Here is a 24,936-nt window from a genome sequence, read left to right on the forward strand (position 1 = left end):
CTGAAATACAGTAAATAGTTTGGAAATTTAGGAAAGGTGGATATAATTTCTTGATAATGTAATGCTCTTATTTTATCTTAGGTGACCGAACTAGCAGTTGCCCAGTGATCTTCATATTAGATGAATTTGATCTTTTTGCTCATCATAAAAACCAAACACTTCTCTATAATCTTTTTGACATTTCTCAGTCTGCACAGACCCCAATAGCAGTTATTGGCCTTACATGTAGATTGGTAAGTCCTTTTCTTCATTAAAAAAGTTGATTATAATATTTTAAAATTCAAGCTTAATTGCTGACACTACTAGTCTTTTTTCACTTATTTAGGTCATTATATTAGGCATTTTAAAAATTTTGTTTCAGCAATGCCTGGTGTATTTATCCTGCTTTTCAACTCAAATTGAGGAAAACAGGTTAATGGTTACCTTAGCCCATTAATGAATACCTCCCTCCCCCCAATGAAATCACTGAAGAAAAAAGTATGAAATCAGATTATACTAATAAATATAATTTCTACATTATCAAGTAATGAGGCAGTTAAGTAATCCCACCAGTATTTGAGAAAACTTGGTAATAGTTTTTGTTGTAAGATGTTTTTCCATATTTTGAAAAGGGTTGAAATCAACTCTAAATAATACTATTCCAACTTTCAAAGTACACGTCTCCAGAAATGGAAAAGATTCTACCAAGCACTGACAGTAGATAGTGGCTTTTTCATTCCATGGGATATTTTAGAATGATTTTAACTATAGTCTCCATATCACTATCACTTTGTGAAGGCTCTGTACATATTGAACCATGTGTACCTTTGGACAGCTATACAGGCCTTTTTGTGTTTACCTTCTTACACACTTGTAGCATGAACTTCCTTACTGAATTCAGATAAACTGGCATTGAAGAGTGCCGTGGCCCATTTTGTGTTGCTATAACATAATACCTGAGACGGGTAATTTTTAAAGAAAAGAGGTTTATTTATCTCACAGCTGTGCAGGCTGAGAAATTCAAGGGCATGGCACTGGATTTGTTGCAAGGGCTTTCATGCTGCATGACATGGTGGAAGGTCAAATAGGGAGCAGATATGTGCAAAAACGAACCAGATGGGAGTTGGAACCTCAATTTATAACAACTCGCTGTCTCAAGAACTAATCTGTCCTCATGAGAACAATAACTCAGTCCAGTAAGAGGGCATTAAATCTATTCATGAGGGTCCGCTCCAATGACCTCCCACTGTTGCACTGGCAATTAAATTTCAACATGAGATTTGGTGGGGACAAACCACGTCCATACCATAGCACGGTTATCTCTTTTCTCATGCTATAACTGCCGTGCCTCCATAGCTTGCTTGCCATCCTCTTCCCCCTCCATTCTCCACAGACATATTCAGGCACATTTATACATTCACATCTCCTTTCCTACAGCCCTTTTTCTTTTTCAGAAAAGTGAAACTTTTTACTAATTCATATTTCAACAGTCCTCCTTCCAGTGCTGTTTCTCTATAGAGTCACTGTCGTTTGCCCCTCCTTCCCTGTGCTCTAGAGCTTATGATGTATGGCTTTAGTATAAACTCCCCTCATACATCACTGGCTGGTGCTCCACATATCTTTATTCCTCCTTGCCAAAAGCAGCAGTCTATGACAAGGATCAAAGAAGCACCCGCCTTCTTGCCAAAAAAAAAAAAAAATCTTCCTTTCGGTGGAAGTGGCTGTGGCAAGTGTTGTTGACCCAGTGAAGAACCAAATAAAATACCAGTAACTTCTTAGCAGTGTTATCAGATGTTCTTTTTTTATTGTGTATGTATATAATTCTCCAACTGTGTAGTTCTTTCAAGTGTAATCTTTTTTCTTTCTTTTTTTTTTGAGATGGAGTCTTGCTCTGTCGCCCAGGCTGGAGTGCAATGGCATGATCTCGGCTCACTGCAACCTCCACCTTCTGGGTTCAAGCAATTCTCCTGCCTTAGCCTCCCAACTAGCTGGGATTACAGCCACACACCACCATGCCTGGCTAATTTTTGTATTTCTGGTAGGCACGGGGTTTCACCATGTTGTCCAGGCTGCTCTCAAAACTCCTGACCTTGTGATCCACCCACCTCGGCCTCCGAAAGTGCTGGAATTACAGGTGTGAGCCACTGCGCCTGGCCTTAAGTATAATTTTATCTGTGTATCCATGTTTATAGGGAGAGAGCAGAAGGATAGAGGGAGTAGTGACTGCCAGCAAGCATCTTCTTCCCCATTGGGAGTAATTCCATTTTTGTTTTTTGGTTTTGTTTTGTTTTTACTAGTTCCTTTATGCCCACATTGCCAACTTCTGTCATTACTGCCTACAACAAAGACATTATTTACTTCCATCTCTTTTCATTCCCAAATTTAGGGTCTTAATTGTTGCTTGTATTGATTATTACTTCTACTGTCTACTCATATGGGTGACCTAGAACTCTTTCTTGATAGAAAATAAATGTGCAATATCTGAATCTTTGAATATAACCTTTCTTCTCTTTTAATTCTCATGCTGGCACTATACTTTTCTTTGACCTCATAAAAACATTCAAAATTTTTTATTCACCCTCGCGCCTCCTACCTCAGGCTATTAGTCTTTCCTGTCCTCCTTCCCAAACTAACCATGATCCCATTTTGATCACTTGAATTCTTTCCTCTATATCATGATTTCTTGACCTAGGTATTATGAAAGTCGTCTGGCTAGATGTGGAAATGTATAGTTCTGGGCTTAAGCTACTCCCCTTTTAAAAAACTTTATTCTATAACATTTTGACAATATACATAGGAAAGAATAAATAATGAGCCCTGAATTCCCTTCTCCACTCCTTGCCAAGATTCAATTACTACAGACTAGTTTTATTTATCCTCAGTATCTCCCTTAATTCCTCTGTTATTCTGAGGCAAAAACTAGGCATTGTATCATTTTATCAGTAAGTGTTTTAGAATGTATTTTTACGAAATAAGAGCTCTCTAAAAATATATTTCCCTAATATAATTGTTATATTAGCTGTAATTCCTTAAATAATATATATTACTTAAGTTACACTCCAAGGCATACAACCAAGACAAATGAAACCAGTTAACTACAAAAAAAAGTGTATGTGAATGTTTGCAGAGTTTTTTTTTTTTTTTTTTGAGACGGAGTCTCGCTCTGTCGCCCTTGGCTGGAGTGCAGTGGCCGCATCTCAGCTCACTGCAAGCTCCACCTCCCAGGTTCACGCCATTCTCCTGCCTCAGCCTCCCGAGTAGCTGGGACTACAGGCGCCTGCCACCTCGCCCGGCTAGTTTTTTTGTATTTTTTTAGTAGGGACGGGGTTTCACCATGTTAGCTAGGATGGTCTTGATCTCCTGACCTCGTGATCCGTCCATCTCGGCCTCCCAAAGTGCTGGGATTACAGGCTTGAGCCACCGTGCCCGGCCAGCGGTATTATTTTTAATAGCTTAAGAAATGTAAACAACAGTGACATCATGTTCATACTTGGGGGTGGGGGCTTTTTAAAACAGCTTTATTGAGATGTAATTTATACCATACAGTTCACTCATTTAAATTATACAGTTAACAGGGTTTTTATTTATAGAGTTGTGCATTTATCACCACAATTTAAGAGCTACATACCTTTTAGCAATCACCCCAAATCCCCTGTTCCCTCCACAGCCCTATGCAACCACTAATCTACTAATCCACTTTCTGACTGTATAGTAATTTTTGAATCATACAACGTATAGTTTTGTGTGACTGGCTTCTTTAACATGTTTTCAGGGTTGATCTGTGTCACAGCATATATCAGCCCTTTATTCCTTTTTATTGCCAAATAATATTCTGTTGTATAGATATACCACACTTTGTTTATCCATTCATCAGTTGATGGACATTTGGGTGGTTTACATTTCTGAAGCTATTAAAAATAGTACTGCTGCAAACATTCACAAACACTTTTTTTGTAGTTACCTGGTTTCATTTGTCTTGGTTGTATACCTTGGAGTGTAACTTAAGTAATATATATTATACTATACTATATGTGTAGATATATATACATATATAAATTATATATATTATATACATTATACTGTGTACTATATTTTGAAAAATTGCTCAAGTTCAATATTAAAAAGAGATTTAGGAATGACAGTTCCTGCAATTTATGTGACTTAGGAAGACCTAACTTACCTATTGTGCTTTTGATGTCTTGGATAGTTTGAATGCCTATCAGTTTTGTGGAAGTATTTTCTTCATTTAAGAACACTTCGTATGTCCTTACAAGCAGTACATATTAGTTATCCTTTGGTTTTTAGTGTTCTTTGATGGTAAATTTGATTCCTGATTTCTTCCTAAGGAAAAATAGTACAAATACAAATAAAGTCTAAAAGCATTACTATAAAAAATAAAAATAAAAAGCTGGAAGATAACTTACAAATGCCATGTTGCATTTCTGGCACTTTCCTCTCCTAATGTTGGTTTCTGGTACCTGTCATGCTGTTAATTTTTTAATCTCAGTTCTTCATAGAATGTACAGAATTCCTTACTGACACTCTTGTTGTTACTGTGACATATAGCTATTCAATATAGTCAGTTTTTTAAAACAATCATATTGGGTCTTGGAATGTTACAGATTAGCTGAGAGTAACATAGTAGGAAAAAGGCATGACATCACCAGGCCAGCAGATGCCTGGAGGGGGATTATTTAGTTTGCATAAAATGTTTTAAATGTTTAATTATGTATTATAGACTAAACATTACTAATTATAGGTGATAGTTTACTTATACCTCTAATATTGGTACAGTTTTTTTTTTTTAAATTTTCATCTTCCTTATAGAGATTTCTGTTTGTTTTTAAGGATATTCTGGAACTCTTAGAAAAAAGAGTGAAGTCAAGATTTTCTCACCGGCAGATACACTTAATGAATTCATTTGGTTTTCCACAGTATGTTAAAATATTTAAAGAACAATTATCTCTACCTGCAGAATTTCCAGACAAGCTTTTTGCTGAGAAGTGGAATGAAAATGTTCAGGTAACTTAAAAGGCAGTAAAGCTAAATGTTCCTTGCTATATGATTTAAAGCAATTAAAACACAAATTTTAGAAATTAGTAAATTAACACAAAGTTTCTAATATTGCTGAGGGATAAAGCTACAGGAATACAAATTATATGCTTTTTAAAAATTTTCTTGTAACAGTTGAAATGTCATATCTGCTAAATTCTATCTCAAAAGAACATCACAGTTAAGCTTTAGGATTTATGTTATTAGTTTGAAGTAAATTTTAATGAGGCTTTAGTTTTATCTATATGTGGTTTATATTTCAGATAATTTAATTAAGGAATTTGCATAATTTACTTTATATATTTTACATATTTAGCAATAATAATAAATAGTAAATAATGATAAATAAATGTTAGTGATTCATACCTATTCTGGGGGATTTTTTTTCTTCCAGTTTTCATTAGCAACTTCAGCTTTTATTTTGTTGGGCCTTAAGAGGCAGTACAGACTGTGGCACCTCCGGTTATATTATCTATTAGGTGATCACATCTCACAGTCCCTGGGGACCTGAGAATCTTAGATACAAAGGCAGGTTCATACGTTGTTTTAAAAATTTGCCACACCTTTGAGACTGTAAACTTACCTGTGCTTAAAATATTCTCAACACACTAGCATTTTAATCTTATGCTGTCAGGAAGTTTCAGTTGGCAAAGGGAAAGGAGGAAGTATGCATGTGTATGTGTATTTAATAACATAATTGAAAAACATTGTTAATGAATAAATCCCTTATGGTAGAATCTCAAAAAATATTGGCCTCGTGAGAGTGGAAAATAATATAGAGTCCCTGGCTCTGAAGGAATTGGGAAAAATTGATTGATAATATTAAAATACTGGTAAGGATAATTAGATCTTTGAATAGAATTACACAGTCTGTATTCAGTGACTCTATAAAAAAGATAGTTTTATTTTAAAGCAGTAGTGGTAGATTGTATTTTTTTTTTTTTTTTTGAGACGGAGTCTAACTCTGTTGCCCAGGCTGGGGTGCAGTGGCGCAGTCTCGGCTCACTGCAGCTCCGCCTCCCGGGTTTACGTCATTCGCCTGCCTCAGCCTCCTGAGTAGCTGGGACTACAGGCACCTGCCACCATGCCCAGCTAATTTTTTGTATTTTTAGTAGAGAGGGGGTTTCACCGCGTTAGCCAGAATGGTCTCGATCTCCTGACCTCGTCATTCGCCTGCCTCAGCCTCCCAAAGTGCTGGGATTACAGGCGTGAGCCACCACACCCGACCTCAAGTAGATTGTATTTTTACCATGAATTCTTACATACTAATACTAAATTGGAAGCATTTTGCATTTAGTTTGTTCTTTAAATGATTATTGTTTTGATTATAAAATATAGTCTGCTCATGTAAGCACTATTAATTTTGACACATTTCATTTTTTAAAAAAGTCATAAAAGTTTATTGAACAAAATGTAATCAGTGCAAAAAAATACATGATAAACAGTGGAAGTTTCCCATAAGACTATATCAATTCTCCTTCCTTCTACTATGGAGTAATTATTTGGTCTATAACATTGCAGAGTTTACATACATGCTAAATATATTGTTTTTACATAAAGGACTCAAAGCCTACATATGTTTATATTACTTTTTCCCATTGTTATGATGGATAATTCCTTGTTCTTTTTCTTAATACAACTGTACATAATTGTATGTAAAAATAGCTGACATTATCTTTAAAATTCAGATACTATGCCTTGATATAATTAGGTATGGATCCTCCCTTCCACTCAAATTAATCATTCCTGAGACTTGGATAGTTCAATTACCTGAGCCAAGTGTCTTTGATACTATTTCTAATTATAGGATTCCATCTCTAGGAGCACTTTCTTTGTAGTTGGTACTCCCACATTGTCCCCTCTTACCAGGGTCTGGTGTGGACCAGACCTCTGGATCTTCAGCGTTTAGATCTACTTTTTAGTGCTTCACAGACTTTCATCTTCTACAACTCCTGAACTGATTGTCTTATTCCACCAGTATATTTTTGTGGCTGTTTTAGAGATTCAAATGTAGTCTTTCATAGTATTTAAATTTCTGTACTTTACATGGGCTCTTATTTTTTCCATACCTGCACATACTTAATCTTCCTAAGATAACTACATGGTCCAGGTTGCATTGTGGCATTTTCCATCCACTGTCCTTCCCAACCATGTTGCATTCCGAGCATCTCAAAGTGGGTCTATAAATAAAGAGGATGCTGGGAGTTACTGGTGAAGAAGTATAACTGCATGACTTAGGAAATGGTAACTATATGTTAGTAGTGTAACTACTCTACTTTCTGGACTTTTGTTGCAGACCTTAAATCCCCTGAATGTGAGCACTACCCTGTCATCTTTTTGACAGTCTTAATAGTCCATTTCATTAAGTAGAACCAGCATCACTGGTGTTTGTGTCTCTGAGTTCTGATATTTTCTTCCCCTATCTTAATTATCTTATGCCTCTCTTTGGTATGTGAATAAAATGAGCTTCACTTGAAAAATCTGTCAGCACCATGGTCAGAGTCCCTGCCTTGTGGAGTAGGGTGGTAGCTGCATTAAGGGAGCTATTCTTTCTCTTAGTGCTGATTATCCAGGAAGTTATTTTTAATGGCAAGATTAAGCCAATAGCAGTGATACAGATAACAGGTCACACATGGAATCTCATCGACGAAATATCTTCAGGATAATATGGAACCTTGATATCCTGCCTAATTTGAAGGTTTGTTTTAGCCCTACTTCAAATGAGTCAAATAAGTAAGCAGAGTAGACTCTATCTTAGCATGGCAGTATAAGAGGGATCCTTTAAAAAGAACATTTAAAAGAATCATACCTTATTCTCCTCAAATGAAATCTACCAAAGTACTGTAGCTCATGTGGTTGTTGATAATAGCCTTATCCTCAAATAGGGTATAGTGTTTGAATCAGGATGGATTTAAAAATATAATAAATGACGTTAGATAATTTTTTTGTTTGTTTAAATGGCTCATGTAGATAAGGTAGGCATTTTAAAAAGCAGAATAAGTAATTATAGAAGCAAGAAGGTGATAGCTTTTAGAAAGAGGGGGGACTGGAGTCAAACAACTAATAATAAAGAGATAAAGTAGGAAGATAGAGTATAGAAGATTAACCTTTGAAGCATCATGTCAAAGAGAGGCAAATACAGGTTTTAAAAATAATTGATTCTTGCAGAGAAAATTTCTTAAATCAGTTTTGTCCCAGGTGGATTTTCTTTAGTTTTCCTAAGTGCTCCGATTTTACCACATCAACTTTTACAAGTTACAGATTACAGAAGCAAAGACTATAGTTTGCCTGTGATATTTAGCCACATATCTTCCATATTTCAATTTTAAAACTGTGGAAAAGCTAAACAAATTTTTTTTTTAATTTCCAAAAGTTACTTATGTTCACCCTGTGTACTTCCAAGGAAATTCTACCCTGTTTGTGATAGAAAAAGATATATATAGTAACCAGAAGTCCTTTAAAATACAAAGAGAAGACTAGAAACAATAGCAAGGGAGTGGGAACTATAATTAATAATGTATTTCCTGACAGTACAAAATGTCATTCCAGTAGACTAGAACTTCTGAATCTGGTCTTCTTAAAGTGGACAAAGTAAAGACATGTAATTACAGCTCTAGAAAATACAGAAATGCTTAGTTTTCTGGGTTTTTTGTTTGTTTGTTTTTTTAAGGAAAAAGAATTCTTATTCCATGCAGATAATTTTTGAAAAATTATGTCGATCTTTTCCAGGCCTTTCTTGACTCTGCTACCTCTGAATTTACTCTTTTCATCTAATCCTTTCTTCAATGCCAATGTTCCTCACCTTCCATTCAACCCTAATATACTGCAGTCACTTGCCTCTTTAGATGCTGCTTTCTCAAAAGGCCCTGGTGACCTTTGAATTTCTAAAGCCATTAGCCTCTTCTCAAATATATCTTAATTTTACAAAGTAGTTCATATTGTTGAACCCCACTTCTCTCTTAAAACTTTCTTCCCTTGTTTTCTAGATCTCTGCTGTGTCTTAGATTCTCTTCCAGTCTTTGGTATTTTTCTTACTTTCTTAGTTTTTCTCTTTTCCCTCCTACTACTTAAATATTGATAATCCAATATTCATTTCTTGACCACATTTCACTTTTCACAGGCCATTTTGTTTCTCATAGATTATCTTTGATTTTTACCTTCTACCTTTCAAACCCTTCCTTCTCTTCTGCTACCAGTTAATTCTCTACCAGATATATCTCCTATAAGTGTCTTAATTCTCTTTGTCTTTATTACCACTCAGATAATTCAGACCCTCCTTACCTCTTGTCTGGACAGCTACCTCCAATTACGTTTTTCTGCCTTCGTCTTTTTGTACATTCACTTTGCCAGTAACTGAAACTCCACTACGTGACTACTCATTTTCTGCCAATATGTGATGATTTTCCTGCTACTCATGCTGTTCCCTGTAACTGGAATGCTCTTCCTTCTTTTTTAAATCTCTTGTCTCATCCAGTTTAAGCATTATTTGTAGTGCTTTACCTTGTTTCCCTAGGTACAGTAACTCATGCGCTTGTGTTTTTGTGCTGCATTTTGTTCATTTCACTAGTATTACTGTAGTTTCCTTTATTCAAGTAGGAATTTGAGGTTAGCAAGGATTGTTTTATCATTGTGTTTATTGAATTAATGTAAAGAACAGGATAAGAAAATCAGTAGACTGGAAACTTTATTTTGGTTTTAGTGTTCTACAAATAAGACCAACATCTATTTAATAATGAATTAATATTAGATAGCATTAATAAGGTACACCAACCAGTAAGGCACAGGATTATATTTGGGTTTTAAACTACATCGTTCCTCAATTTTGGCTTTTCCCCCCCACCCCGCCCCTTAGTATCTCTCAGAAGATAGAAGTGTGCAAGAAGTACTACAGAAGCATTTCAATATCAGCAAAAACCTGCGGTCATTACACATGCTATTGGTTTGTATTAGTTTTGTTTTATTGCTTGTTGCTTTGTTTTTGTTTTTGTTTTTGATAGTGATGGGGTCTCACTTTGTTGCCCAGACTGATTACGAACTCCTGGCCTTAAGCCATCCTCCCACCTCAGCCTCCCTAAGTGCTGACATTACAGGCATCAGCCACTGTGCCCAGCCTACTTGTATCATTTTCTGTCTTTCACTAGATAATTAAGATTTTATGGGAATTGATTAAACCTGTAGGTAAATTTTGGGAGAATCGACATGCATTGGAACACTACATTGATGTTCCAATCTCTGAATAGGGTTCATATCTCCTTTTATTTGATTTCTTGTTTGATTACTTTCATCAGCATTTTATAGCTCTTACTACACAGATGATGTACTTATTTAATGTGTATACCAGTATTTAATCTGTTAGAACAATTGTAAATGGTGTTTTGAAGTTTTGGTTTCCCACATATTCATTACATATAGAATATGTGATTGATTACATATATACACTTTAATATATAGAAATGTGATTGACTTGTGTGTGTTGATCTTATAGTCTATGCTGAACTCACTTATTCTAGGAGGTTTTTTAATAGATTCCTTGGGACTTTTGATGTAGACCATTACATTTTTCACAAATAGTGACTTTTTTTTTCTTTCCAATCTGTATGCCTTTTATTGCTTTCCTTGCTTTTCTGTAGTGACTAGAATTTCCAGTGTTATGTTGAATTAGAACAGTGAGAGTGGACATCTTTTCTTGTTCTCAGTCTTAGGAAGAAACTTTTACCATTAAGTATGATGTTAGCTATAGGTTTTTAATACATGTTCATTATCAGGTTGAGGTAATCCTCATCTGTAACTTGCTGAGAGTGTATTATAAATGGGTGTTGGATTTTGTCAAGTGCTTGTTCTTAATTGTTTCACATGATCATATTTCTCTTTAACCTGTTGATATATTTGATTACATTATTTTTGAGTGTTGAACCAGCCTTATATACCTGGAATAAATCCTACTTGGTTATGATGTTTTGCCAAGTAATTATGTCTTAAGCTTACATAATACCAGTATCAAACAAGAAGTACTTAATTGTTCTGAAAATTAACTTTCTTCACTAAGAGTAATTTGGTTTTAGTCTAATATTTCTAGAAAATTATGGCAGATACCTTTGAAAGAGAAGCTAGTTTTGGTTTTACAGAAAGGTCATTTTTAATAATAATAATAGAATAATAATGATAGTAGCTACCATTTATTGACCAGCATATGAGCCAAGTACTGTAGATACTAGTAGTACCTATATTATGTCTGACCATTGGAATAAGCTTATTTTTTATTCTTACCCCTAAAGAAATTGAGGCTCCTTAAAGCTTAATAACTTGTCCAAGGTCACATTACTAGTAGATAACAAAGCCAGGACTTAATCCGAAGCTCTCTGGCTTCAAGTTTGTGTCCTACTTGGCTGTATGATTCACCCATGTTTACATACAAGTTTTCTTTCCTCATTGCTGTTTTTGCTGAGGAAAGTTAAGTCTTTTTATCCCTATTTACTTTCCCTCTATTGTCAAAAGCATACTGCCATTTTCAGCAACAACTGTCTTTATCATGAAGGAATTTGGGGACTAGTAATTTTTAGAGGAGGTATGTGTGTATATATATATATCTCCATCAAAGAAAATATCTCTGCCTCAATACTGTCAATATTAATGACCATTGTTCTGCCATTTTTCTATTAATTTTTAATTCCTAGTAATTAATTAAATAATGACTTGTTTTTTGTCATATGGGATTCTACTTTGAGGGCTGCTTACTCATATTCTTAGCTCATCCCATTATTGGTTGTCATTGTCTTCCTATGGAAGCTCATTATAGATTACAGATTTTCGGCCTCACCAGTAACCAGAGAAATACTACAATTAAACTTTTTTTCTTGCCAATCTAGTGGCAGGGTTAAAGGTTATGCTTGATGGTATCATGACTGTGACTTAATATTTATCACTGCTGCCAATGTAAATATGTGTAAGTGCTTTGGAGAGCAATTTAGCAAATTAGGTAACTAGAGAAACATACTTATACTAGAGAAACTCTGGTTACCTAATGCACAGGAAGACGTGTCCAAGGTTGTTTATTGCGGTCTTGTTTATAATTGGGGAAAAAAAAGAAATGACAGATGTCTGTAAATAGGAAATTAGAAAATGAATAATTGTGGGTATATACAGAGAAATATAACAAAAAAAGAATAAACCAGAATTGATACTGCCTCAACATGGATAAAACCTCACAGTGAAGAGAGTTGTGAAGGTATATTTATATAAAAGCTGAAAATTACTCTGTTGTATAATACATGTATATGTAGTAGAAGTATACAGTATTAGGTTGGTGAAAAGTTACCATTACTTTCCGTGCCAAAAATGGCAGTTACTTTTGCACCAACCTAATAGTATAGACATACTTGGTTGTTTTATGTGGGGAAGAGTAGAGTCCAATCCAGAGGAGATGGACTCTAAGATCATTTTCTTAAGCAGGGAAAGTAGTCATGGATATTTAATTTATTATTCTCTGTTGCCTTTGTATGTGTTAAAAAAAAATTTCTTATGCCTTTGTGTCCTCATAGCTTAGCTCCCACGTATCAGTGAAAACATACGATGTTTGGTTTTCCATTCCTGAGTTACTTCACTTAGAATAATAGTCTCCAGTTTCATCCAGGTCATTGCAAATCCTGTTAGTTCATTCCTTTTTATGACTGTGTAGTATTCCGCAGTATATATATACCACAGTTTCTTTATCCACCTGTTGATTGATGGGCATTTGGGTTGGTTCTACGATTTTGCAGTTGTGACTTGTGCTGCTATAAACATGCGTGTGCAAGTATCTTTTTCACATAATGTCCTCTTTTCCTCTGAGTAGATGCCCTGTAGTGTGATTGCTGCATCAAATGGTATTTCTACTTTTAGTTCTTTAAGGAATCTCCACGTTGTTTTCCAGTGGGGCGAGGGATAAAAGACTACAAATATGATGCAGTATATACTGCTCGAGTGATGCATGCACCAGTCTCACAAATCACCACTAAACAACTTACTCATGTAACCAAATACCATACCACCCATATGACAATAACTTATGGAAAAATGAAATTAAAAAATAAAAATTAAACAAAATTCATAATTAAAGGAAAAAGGAAAGGAGAGAGAAAGAGAGGGAGCACTGGCAATCTAGGTCCCAACCAGCAGGAGAATGAAGGACAAGGATTGCCAGACTCTTTGCCCAGCTAATCAATTGGCACCTTGCACCCTGGTTAAGGTGAAGGAGAGAGTTTTTTGGATAATTATATCCCAAATATTGCATGGCACATACTTATACTAAGAAACTATTGTTTATTCGAAATTGAAATTTAACGAGAGGTCATGCATTTTTATCTGGTAAATCTTCTAATCCTAAATGACCAAATTTAACTTTTATGAAAAATACAAATAAAGAAGAAAGGAAATCTTCAAATACTTGAGTAGCAGCTCTGCTCCAGGACCTCTGTTCATTTTTGGATACTAAAGAAGCAGCACAAGAGATGTAGACTCTGCTTTCAAGGGGAGTTATTCCTGAGTATAAATGTGCTATTTTTTTTCTCTTTTGTATAATTGAACATAAAACAGCTAACTTCTATCTAAATTAACACTAACCTGGCTGGGTGATTGGGTGGTGAAAAAGTTAACAAGTAAGGCATAGATCTGCCTTTTGGACTTGTGTTTGGGGCTTTTATTAGTAAGTATTCTTAATTATTTTCAGTTTCTTCTCCTTGACCTACTCCTCTTTAAATATTGTTCTTCCGAGCATTAAGTAAACAAGTTATGCAAGTGGGATGGGCTAGAGAGAGCAGCAAAAACTTTTATGCTTTACATCTGCAGTTATGTGACACACAAATTGAAATACTGTATTTTAATAGAACTGAATTTGAGAATACCTTCCTCAGCATTAATATTTACTCTCCCTTAAGAATTGACTGTACAAATTCAGAAGTTTTGGACAGTAGTATCTCCAAAATGCCCATGTTTTTCTGATCCACATTTCCCTAGATGCTTACTTTACATCGAGTAACAGCATCACACCCATTTATGACTGCCGTAGACCTCATGGAAGCAAGTCAGCTGTGTAGCATGGACTCAAAAGCAAATATTGTACATGGTAAGAGCCCAGCCTTATTTTTTAAATTGGGGTTTTTAAAACTTTGAATTTAGATAATGGAATGTTTTTAAAATTACAATAAACATGGGCATAATACTTTATAAAATACTTTTCTATCCATATAGCCTTTAACTTAGTCCTTTTGAAGGTACTATCACTCCCATTTAAAGTGAAAAAAAAAATTGACCCTCTGCCTCTTTTGCCACATTGGAAATCCAGGTAAGACTATGTTGCTGATGTTATCATTGTATCAAGAGCTACTGAAGAGCATTCGCTGGGTTTCAGCCATTTTGGGTTCGTTATTTCCTTTTGCAAACGTAATGAACCTTTTCCTCTCCAGGGGAAAAAAGGAATACATATATTTGGATATAATTTCCAGGAGTTTAGGACGTCTCTGGATAAATCCTATCCAAAGGCCCTGTGTGATTTAAAGTCACATAAAAATTGAAGTTTATTTTGTTTACCTGGGCCATATGGTGAGTGCTTGATAATATTGTCACTAATCTCTGTGACATTTCTAAAAGTTTAAAAATATCCTTATTTTGCAGATAAGGAAAACTAAGCTCAGGGAGGTTAAGTAACTTAAATTTAGATAATAGTGATTGGAACACATTTGAAATCTAGAATCTTGACCTTCTTCACCCCTCAAAACCATAGATCTTTCACTATATTTAAATTCTCAATAATTTGTAGCTGCTCATTTCTGAATTTTCAATAATGAAGTATTTAGCAATTTGGAGAACAGTTATTTCGGTCTTATGTGTCATTAAGCTGATAGTTTTTTTCCCTTTTACTATAGGTCTATCAGTCTTGGAAATCTGTCTTATAATAGCAATGAAACATTTAAATGACATCTATGAGGAAGAGCCATTTAATTTTCAAATGGTCTATAATGGTGAGATGAGACTTAAGTAGCTTTTTTCTGACTCTTCTCCACTGCTTATTTGAAGGTATAATGTTGTCATTGCTTTCTACCCAGAGTTTCAGAAGTTTGTTCAAAGGAAAGCACATTCTGTTTATAATTTTGAAAAACCTGTTGTCATGAAGGTAAGATTTAGTTTGCTATTTTTTACATCCAACTTGATTATGTATTAAAATTGCACTTTCATTTTTAAATATTATTATAGAGATTTTTTTAAAACAGTTATCTAAAAATGAAATATTTTGAAAAAATCTGAGGAAGTGACCAGTTGTTTTAGTTTGTGGAGGTGTACTGCCCTCTGCTGTCTCTTCATAGCACTTGCATCCTGAAAACAACTATTCAGATGCAGTATAGTGTGTGATACAGCCTTTCCAACCCAAGGATTGGCTTTTATAATCTCAGCAGTAAAAGGAGAAAAAAAATGAAAATAAGAGCCATTAAGAAACTTAAAAGACAAAATCTCACTGGCCTGTGAGGGGATACAGACAAAGTATTATTTAGGGGCTGAGTCATGAGTTTTACAACTTCAGGACTTCATGTAGATTACCATTGTCCACTACAAAGATAATGTGAGCCACGTAATGTAGTTTTAGATTTTCTAGTACCTGTAAGAAAAAGGCATAATTTTAATTATATATATTTAATTCAACATATCAAAAATGTGTCATTCTATAATCATAGAAAAACAAAGTATTTTACATTCTTTTGAATTAAGTCTTTAACATTTGGTGTACATTTATACTTACAAAGCACATCTCAGTGGCCTAAATATTCACTGGAAATTCTTGCTGTTTAGATTCCATGAAATTTTTAGCTGAGAAAGTAAATTTACATTTTGAAATTGTTCTAAACATGCTCAGAATTTTTTAATAGAATTAAGTATCCATTTTTAAATTTAAATAAAAATTGAGTCACCATTGAAGTGCTGAGTAGCCTAGTGTGGACAGTGCAGCTCTTGAGGATTTTAAGGTAAGAAATTTTTTTAAAACAGTGGATCCCCAAGTCCATTGGCATCCCTTGTAGGCCCTAGTAATCAGAATTTCATTTCCTGTAGCAACAAAATGAGTACAGAGCACTGCCATTTCTTCAAAGAAACAGGAAAAGTATTTTACAATACTGGAGGGTTTTTTCCCCTAATAGTTTTATTTTGTAAGAGCTGTGAAAATGGAAAGGTTACCCAAGTATTTAAATTTTTGGGGTTTTTTGTTTTTGTTTTTTTGTTTGTTTTTTGAGATGGAGTCTCCTTCTGTTCCCCAGGCTGGAGTACAGTGGTGGGTGCAATCTTGGCTCACTGCAACCTCTGCCTCCCGAGTTAAGCGATTCTCCTGCCTCGGCTTCCTGAATAGCTGGGACTACAGGCGTGCACCACCATACCCAACTAGATTTTGTATTCTTAGTAGAGACCGGGTTTCACCATGTTGGTCAGGCTGGTCTTGAACTCCTGACCTTGTGATCTGCCCACCTCGGCCTCCCAAAGTGCTGGGGTTACAGCCTTGAGCCACCGCGCCCGGCCTGCATTTAAATTCTCAATAATTTGTAGCTGCTCATTTCTGAATTTTCAATAATGAAGTATTTTGCTATCTAGGAATGTTTTAAATCTGCACAGTTCTATTTGGCTCTGACACCTGCAGCCTCCAGTATTTTCTCATTTGCAGATATGAAGGTATCTGAGCTGTTTCTCTATCAGAAGAATTTATGTGATAAATAGAGAATATGCTCCAGTGATGTTTTTTACAGTGAGTTGTAAGAATATAATAGAATCCTCAGGAATCTATTTCAGTGTATCATTATTTAATGGTTAGTATATCATGATTTAATGGTTTCAGTTTTTTTCATACCCTAATAACGTACCTAACACAACACTGAAGGTTAGACAAGATATAATACGTGAATATTAAGGATAAGAGGAAGCAGACAGGAAAGAGCCCTACTAAGATGGGGAAAATGGAAGAATGTTGTGACAGTCTCAGTCTGACTTCTTAGAGGAAACAGGAGCCTGTCCCCTCTCCATGTCCATACCACCCTGTTGAATCCTTTACTTACAGGATCAGCTGAATATGCCTAGTTGACTCCAGGGTCTTTTTCTGCCCCCCTCTTTGTTACAGTTGTTAACTTTTTACATAGCAAAGCAAAGGTAGAGACAGACAAAATATAAATGCAAATCTGAGTAGCTTAGGTAATCGATCAGAAAGTCTTATCTGATTCTTGGGTTTTTACAGAGAACTGGAAACACTTTAGTAATTAAAGTACTAGGAGGAACTATGATAGAGAATGAGGCCAGGAAGAAAACCGTTATTGTATATATTGAATTAAAGTTTGCCGTGTTTACATTCAACAATATATGGACAAGTGTGCATTATAATATGAGTTTTTATGGGGTTGTGAGAGTTTTTTTAGTCCTATTGATAGTTGTTAGTTTGTTTCCCAGTACTCTGTTCTGCAGCTGACCAAAACACTAACTGTTCTCTGGGAGAGAACAGGAGAGTTGTTATTTTCCTCTCCTATTCAACCTAAACTATTTCTTTCATCTTTTAGGCTTTTGAACACTTGCAACAATTAGAATTAATAAAGCCCATGGAAAGAACTTCAGGAAATTCACAGAGAGAGTACCAGCTGATGAAACTGCTTTTGGATAATACTCAAATTATGAATGCTCTGCAGAAATATCCCAACTGTCCTACAGATGTGAGGCAGTGGGCAACATCCTCACTGAGCTGGTTATGAATATAACCAGTCTTCAACTTTGCCATTTCATTCATACTTCTGTAGAGAACGAAAAACTATTGTCCTTTAACATGATAATACTAAACATTCTATAAACATTTTTGTATTTATGTGAGACTTGCATGTCTACTGTCTTGGCTGTGTCTTGCCTTTTATTATTTCAGTAATTGAGATTACTTTGTAAGTAGCAGTTCAGAAGAATAAAATATGACTGTTTCAGGGACTAGACCATGTGCTTTTTTAACACTTATATATATAATGGTCTATTTGAAGAGCTCACTTCAACCTAACAGCTAGATATGTCTTTACAAACCTTAAACCAAAGGAGTGAAAAAACAATGGTAACAACTGAAGTATAAGTAACCTTTGGTACAGTAGATTTGCTGCAGGGTTTTTTCCTGTCCACATGCAAATTTTGGATTCTATCCCAGACTCAGGTTTTCTAGTGCAGGAGACTAACCAGCTTAGTCAGATGATGGTTCACATGGAAGGAAAAGGCCAAGGAGTTTGAAGATTTTTCTTCTAGATACCTCAAAATGTGGTACTCATACCATCCACATCAGAATCCCTTGTAGGATTTTCTAAAATTACAGATTGTTGAGCTTACCATAGGTCAAAAGGATTGGAATTTGCCTTCTTAACAAGTATAGTCATGGCACTACATAACATTTTGGTCCGTGACATTGTATATATGAGGGTGGTCTCGTAAGATTATACCATATTTTTACTGTACCTTTTCTATGTTTGAATATACAAATGTTTACCAGTGTGTTACAGTTGCCTACAGTATGATTACAGTAACATTCTGTACAGCGTTGTAGCCTAAGAGTAATAGGCTAGGACGTATGTATAGCCTAGGTGTGTTAACAGACTATATACCATCAGGGTTTGTGTAAGTACACTCTGTGATGTTCATCCAATGATGAAATCACCCAGACACACATTTCTCAGAACATAGCCTCATCATGAAGTGACGTGACTGTACCAGAGATTTCTGGAAAAGCACTCCCAAAAGGAATGAGACATGTATGGCAATGTTAACCGAACCTGTATCAAAAAGTAAATCCCTGAGCAATGTGGAAATGTCAGTCAAAGCATTGTCTTTTAAGTAAGTTCCAAGATCCATGAATTAACAGAGGCATATATTTAAAATGAAATTTAATAAGCACTTAAGTGACTTCATTTGTTCAAGAATATTTGATTGCCTACTGTGTGCATGGGAGGTTTACAAAAGACAGACTGTCTCTATGCTTGTGCAGCTGACGATCCATTTAACTGTTAGAGGCCCTGTGAGATGTAGGTACTGTTATTTACAGATTAGAAAACTAACACAGCAGTGGCAATGCTGAGAATAGCCAGCAGGCTTGGAATTCAACTCAGTTTAACACCAAAGCCAGTGCTATTAAAACCTGAACTGAAGTTCGACAGTGGATTCCTTACCAAATAGTTTTTAAAGTATGCTCTAAGGCACAATGTTTTAATGAAATCTTGGATACAAAGTGGAATAAAAAATTTCTGTGCATAAAAGTAGCTCTTCAGTAGTTACAACGTATTCTTTTGCATACACAGCCTTTCCTTCCCTGCAAAAAGTTAAACCTTCTAAGTATTCAGAGCCCTGTCATTTACTTTTCAGCAGTCTCATTCAGGCTAATGCTTGCATACTGATTCTATGCCATAGTCTACACATTTTTAGGGGATATTTCACCAAAATACTTAACATGGTAACATCACTATTATATACTAGAAGCAAGAATTTTACACTTATGCTCTAACTGACCCTTTTAAAAATTTTCTAAACTATTTGAGGAAAGTATTATTTGTCTTAAAGGGTAACAGCCTCATGAAATGACTTGAGGATTGCAATTTCTTATTAGCTTAAGATGTTACTTAAAAGCTGACAGCCCTCATCTGTCTCACTGGCTACGTAAGAGCTACAGAAGATCCATCAATAACCAAGTACACAGATATTAAGACTAAGTACCAATTGAGGTAAACATGAAACAGTTAAAAGCAAATTCAGAAAATACATTAGGAAAAGTTACACCAATGAAGTATATGCCTATTATATTCCCAAAGCATTTTTGTGGGGAGGAGCAGTGTTGATTGTTGGCCTTTCCATATTCCCTCATACAAAAAAGCTACAGTCTATTTGCCAGAGTTTTGAGCTAACTTCATCTTTTAAATTGCTTAAATTGTCATCAATAAAAACAAGTCTGAAAAACCCTAGTTTAAAAAGCGGTTCAAGAATAATGTAAACTTATACATATAGCTTCAAGGTATTTTCTTCATTTACTAGAGGAGGAAAAATAGAACCAAAAAAGCACGAACTGCTTTTCAATCTGACTACCTCAGACTGAAAAGCAGGTGAAGGAGGAATATTTCAGTGTGTTTTTTACATCTGTGTTCCCTCCAAGTGGCCCACCAGAAACAGAATTCTTGTTAAAATGACTGATTCTCATGCACGTGAAAGGCTCTGGGGAATGAATACCTGTTTGGTCCAAACTTACTGTATCATAACGCTGTATATGTTGAAAACGGAATACCTATTCATGTCCTAACGAATCACTGTTTTGCAGAAAACACTGTAAGAAACACTTCAGTATTTTCTGTAGAGTTTCCATGCATATTTCACCATGGTTCGCATTCTCGGCCTCATCTGGTTTAGAAAGCAATTCAGTTTCTTTCAAACCACCGTAATCTAAGTGCTGCCCCGTCCTTCACCTTTACCCTAGAAAATCTGAGAATCCATTCGTGTGTACTGTGTGACACAGTGCCAACAAGCCTCTGCTTCCTAATACTGGCAGGACCAACACACATACTTGAGTGGGAATATAATCTGTTTAGACAGGGAAATACCATAATTAACAAATCTCCCTTCACTCACCACTATCCTCATTCTTGCAGTTGTCAAAGGTGTAAGCCTCACTATAAGTTACAAAGCTACCACTCCCCTCTTGAAGAACACATAGCTAAAGAAAAACTGCATATGCAAATCATACCATATTCATTTTTTTTTATTTAACTTGGGGATGGAATGGGGATAGCATACATTTTATTTGTACAATATTTAACAATCACTTATCCAAGGTGGGGTTTTACGGGGATTTTAAGCTTTCTGTTAAATACTTGCAGAAAAAATAGCAAGTACGATTTGACAGTAGTACAATAACCTGTGCCCAAAACACAAGAAATACAGAGTAAAGCGAAAATAACTGCTTACCAATATTCTGAGAGGTAACAAATGGGATATGGGTTGAGACTGCATAAAAAACGTACTGCTGGTTGAATATCTGAGGTAAATGATGTTCAATCAAGATGCTACTTGTATCATTTTGCCCACAAATTGGTAATTTTATGCATTATCATACCAAATGTTCCTAAAAAGTAATCTTTCAAAAAAGTAAAAAAGAGAAACTGGAAAGTATCTGTGATGAAGCTTCTTTCTTTAAAAAAAAAAAAAAAAAAGACCAGTAATCAGTTTATTCCACTAAACAACTATCTGGCCATGGTTTTTTTTCCCTACCACCTGCATTTTACTTAAATGTAGCTGTTACTTAGAGGTGAGGAAACGCGACCAAAGAGATTCTTTTTAAATTTCATGATATGATTCTATTTTAAATTCCAAAGGTGTTGGTTTTTTTCCTGATTGTATTTTCAAAACATCACCATGAAAGATACTGCAAGTTCATGGGACTAACAATCGTGAGGCACAGTCTCTTTTTCTGGAATTCACAAGGTACCTAGAATTCAAACAAGAATCACACATCACATGCTAAAAAAAACTTCTAGCATCTAAAATACATACAAGAGCTGTGCAGGGCATAGACTTCAAATAAAGCTGAACACTGGTTAATCCATCAGTCCTATGGCAAGTTGATCATAAAGCATTCCTTACGCGGAGATCTGGGCAAGGTAAAGAGTATAAGTTAGAGCAGCAGCAGTTCTGATGGGTATCAGAAAGGCAAAATACAAGACGAGTCATGAGGAGCACCATACACATGAGGAAAGAGTTATTTGGGGGGTTTCAGTTTGCCCCAAAATGGATCACCATTTTTCTCATTCTTTGATCTTTCTTTTTTTTCCAGTATCTCTAGCTCAAACTTCCTGTTAACTTGCCCACTCTGCACTGACTGTAAACCAAACACTAAATACCCTGCAAAAGAAAGTTTTAACAAGACTAGGTATAAGGACAGGTAGTCACTGGAACATTCTTATTTTACTGCTTATAAAAAAGTTTTTCTATTAATCATAGTTCTCAAAAGAATACAAGTTTTAAAATTGGTTAGCTACAGTTAAATACAATACCCAGGATTTCTAAAAATTTTTTCTAAGTTGAAAACATTTTATATTGTGAATAACTGGTTTTAAAAAAATTTATCTCTAGTACTCACATAAGCCAAACATTCATCATAATATCCCTTGTTTATTTTTGTTTTGATTTTTTTTAACTTTTAAAAAGAAAGTTGAATGTTCACAACAGGTAGAAATTCATCTTCAGGAAATTAATGATTTTCTTGTATGCACATTCTCAGTATTTTCCCTTCTTGATTAGTTTTTAAATGGAAGCAAAGCCAGATCAAGAAATGGAGAGACCAAGTACTCTATGAAATAGAGATGAACTCAACATTGAAAAGGGAATTGCTAGGAATACAATGAGACCATGGGGACACGCGTGACAATTCTGAATGGTCTGCGGCACACAGACGCTATTACTCTTCTTTTCCTCCCTGCTTAAAGTCTTGACCTATGTATTTTTTATAAATAACATAATTTACTATTCCCAGAGATTACATACATATATGTAAAATGTAGTGTACTGTGTGGTTAAATAACGATTTGAAGACAACACATTCACAGTGAGCTCCTGACAGTGACATGTAAAAAATTCTTTTATAAAATTAACGTATGGATTTTAAAATGACCTGACAGAAATAACATGGCATAATACTGGCTATTTGTTGATTGGTAATCTGGAAATTCAGGAAATTAATGTTTTACTTTGGCCTGTATAAATCTGAGGAAGAATCCAATTGTATTCTAACGTAATATGGTATTGAAAAGCACTTTGGCACCTGCCTACCATCAATTCCATTTTCTTAGCAAGGATAAGGCATGAACTATCCTAAATTAATATCAGTGTTAGTTGTAAAAGCAATTTTGGGGAGGTGGCTAGGCTATGTTACCTATATCAACATTGGTTACCTCTAAATGTCATTGCATATTTTAAGTTATATGTTTAATTTGTTATCCCTGATTTGTTTTAAAGCAGTAACATCTGAAATCTGCTTAAAGTTTAATATCTCTATCCTAGGATAATTCTTTACATATCACAGACATCAAATATTACTCTGACAAGATGGCACCAAGCAGAAGTATAATGATAAAGTTACAAGTCTCAAAGCAGACAGTGAGGAATTCTGGGTAACGACACTTCCTGAGGTGATCCTAAACAGTGATAAAGAATGTCCCACACACTGTTTGGTGAAAAGAAATACACTACAATTTTACATATATAAATAGAAAAAACTCTACTTTAAAAGACAAAATGAAGAGCTTTCCAGTGTCACAGCTCACTTAAAAAAATTTTATATCATGCTTTAAAGTTTCAAATATTCCCCAAACACAGCACACCTAAAAAAAATACTTAGGTAAGTATGCAAATTTTGGGAACTGGATATAAGATGGGGCTTTAAAACATGGGAAGAAGGGGGAAATGACACCATCTTTTCAAAAAACAGCACTTTTTTCCCCACATTACAAGCCAGCACAAGAAATGCTAAAACACTGCTTTACGAATGGCCACTTAACTGTTGGCACTAAGCATAGCTTACCTTTTTTCCCTTAAATAACACAGTGAATTTGTTACAAAACATGGATTGATTTATTATTCAAATTTTGTTAGTGTTTTCAATTTTATAATTTAGCAACCGTGGAACTGAGGTATACCTTGTTGAGGGAGGTTAAAGTAATGCTTGGAAGCCTCTTTACTGTACCCCACTTTGATGACATTATGTACACAGAACAGCAGCACACTAAACATTCACAAGCTGTGTCATATTGGCATTACAATAGTCATTTATAGAAACAACAACAGCAAATGCAATAAAAACAAGTTACCCTTTTTAAAATCTGAAATGAAGTTTTTGATTTAAAAAAAATAGCAGTAGTTCATTTAAGGAATTAGTGTCTTCTGACAGACATTAAGAAATCTGATGTCAGTTTTCAAACACTCCATTAGCCAGGTCCAAAAGATCCTTGATTTGGAGAGGGCTACATTCTTCATGTACACTTTTTCAAAAGTTTCTTTATAGAGTTTGCAAGGTTTCTCTTAGTCTCACGTCCTTCACATCTGTGCTGTCAGCAATGCAGTAAGTCTCCCAGAGCAACGTTTTTCAACAAAGGGTCTTCTTTCTTAACATTTCCAAGAGACATCCTACTCATTTTACACAGAATAAACTGTAAGCAGTTACGTTAGCTTAGCAGCTCCAGTTCAGAGTCCCATTTCTTAGTGTGCACAGATGGCGCAACCATCATAGACTAGATTCTTTGGGAGGAAAGTCAACATTTGTCACCATTGTGACCACTGTTACAATGTCCTCTGTGGTAATAATATTTGTTAGTCTCTGCATCTGGGTAATTCTTTCACCTACACATCCAGCTGATAACCTGGCTTCTGCGTCGTGATCCCAACATTCTTCAATGGTTTCACAGAGCATTGCCATTCCCTAAAAGGAGAAAAACATACTCAAACGCCACAGCAATTTTTGTTTCCTATTAGGAAATAGAATAAAATTTTCATGAAGAAATGGCTAGTTTTCTGGGTCAAAGAAGTTTCTGTCAACAGTCACTTTTATTGAATACCATGCGCAGAATCATGAAGAAAAGCATAAAGAGAACTTTTTTTTTTTCTTTTTAAGCATGAGATTATCACAACAGGAATTTTTTTTTTAACGCCAAAACAAGCAAACAAACAAAACTCTATCCCTTGTTCACAAACCAGGTCATTTCAATGCTAACCCTTCAAATGGACTCAAAAATCAAGGATAAAGGGGGACCTAACCATTTTTATTATTTTCTTAGTTAATATCAGCATTTCTATCTTACAATTAAACAGAAGAGCAGAAAGCCCCTTTTGAGATTTATCTACCTGGTTTTAGCC

General features: G+C 35.2%; 2 protein-coding genes across 6 annotated transcripts in view; one reads left to right on the plus strand and one right to left on the minus strand.

Moving 5' to 3' along the window:
• Nucleotides 1–18,005, plus strand: part of ORC4 (origin recognition complex, subunit 4) — an 86,545-nt gene extending 68,540 nt beyond the window's left edge. For all 4 annotated transcript variants that reach the window (XM_011943071.1, XM_011943073.1, XM_011943072.1 and 1 more), the window contains 7 exons: nucleotides 82–233; nucleotides 4,828–5,001; nucleotides 9,884–9,970; nucleotides 14,023–14,131; nucleotides 14,931–15,026; nucleotides 15,111–15,178; nucleotides 17,589–18,005. In XM_011943071.1, the coding sequence (XP_011798461.1) occupies nucleotides 82–233; nucleotides 4,828–5,001; nucleotides 9,884–9,970; nucleotides 14,023–14,131; nucleotides 14,931–15,026; nucleotides 15,111–15,178; nucleotides 17,589–17,777 (875 nt within the window). In that variant the 3' untranslated portion in view covers nucleotides 17,778–18,005. The remainder of the gene's footprint in view (nucleotides 1–81; nucleotides 234–4,827; nucleotides 5,002–9,883; nucleotides 9,971–14,022; nucleotides 14,132–14,930; nucleotides 15,027–15,110; nucleotides 15,179–17,588) is intronic.
• Nucleotides 18,006–20,770: 2,765 nt separating this feature from the next.
• The window catches only part of ACVR2A (activin A receptor, type IIA), an 87,835-nt gene continuing 83,669 nt past the window's right edge, over nucleotides 20,771–24,936 (minus strand). Inside the window, exon 11 of one of the 2 annotated variants that reach the window (XM_011943078.1) lies at nucleotides 20,771–24,502. In XM_011943078.1, coding sequence (XP_011798468.1) covers nucleotides 24,308–24,502 — 195 coding nt within the window. In that variant the 3' untranslated portion in view covers nucleotides 20,771–24,307. The remainder of the gene's footprint in view (nucleotides 24,503–24,936) is intronic. The other variant, XM_011943077.1, reaches the window with a different exon arrangement.

Source organism: Colobus angolensis, unplaced genomic scaffold, assembly GCF_000951035.1.
Source record: "Colobus angolensis palliatus isolate OR3802 unplaced genomic scaffold, Cang.pa_1.0 Scaffold215, whole genome shotgun sequence".
Classification (NCBI taxonomy): Eukaryota; Metazoa; Chordata; class Mammalia; order Primates; family Cercopithecidae; genus Colobus; species Colobus angolensis.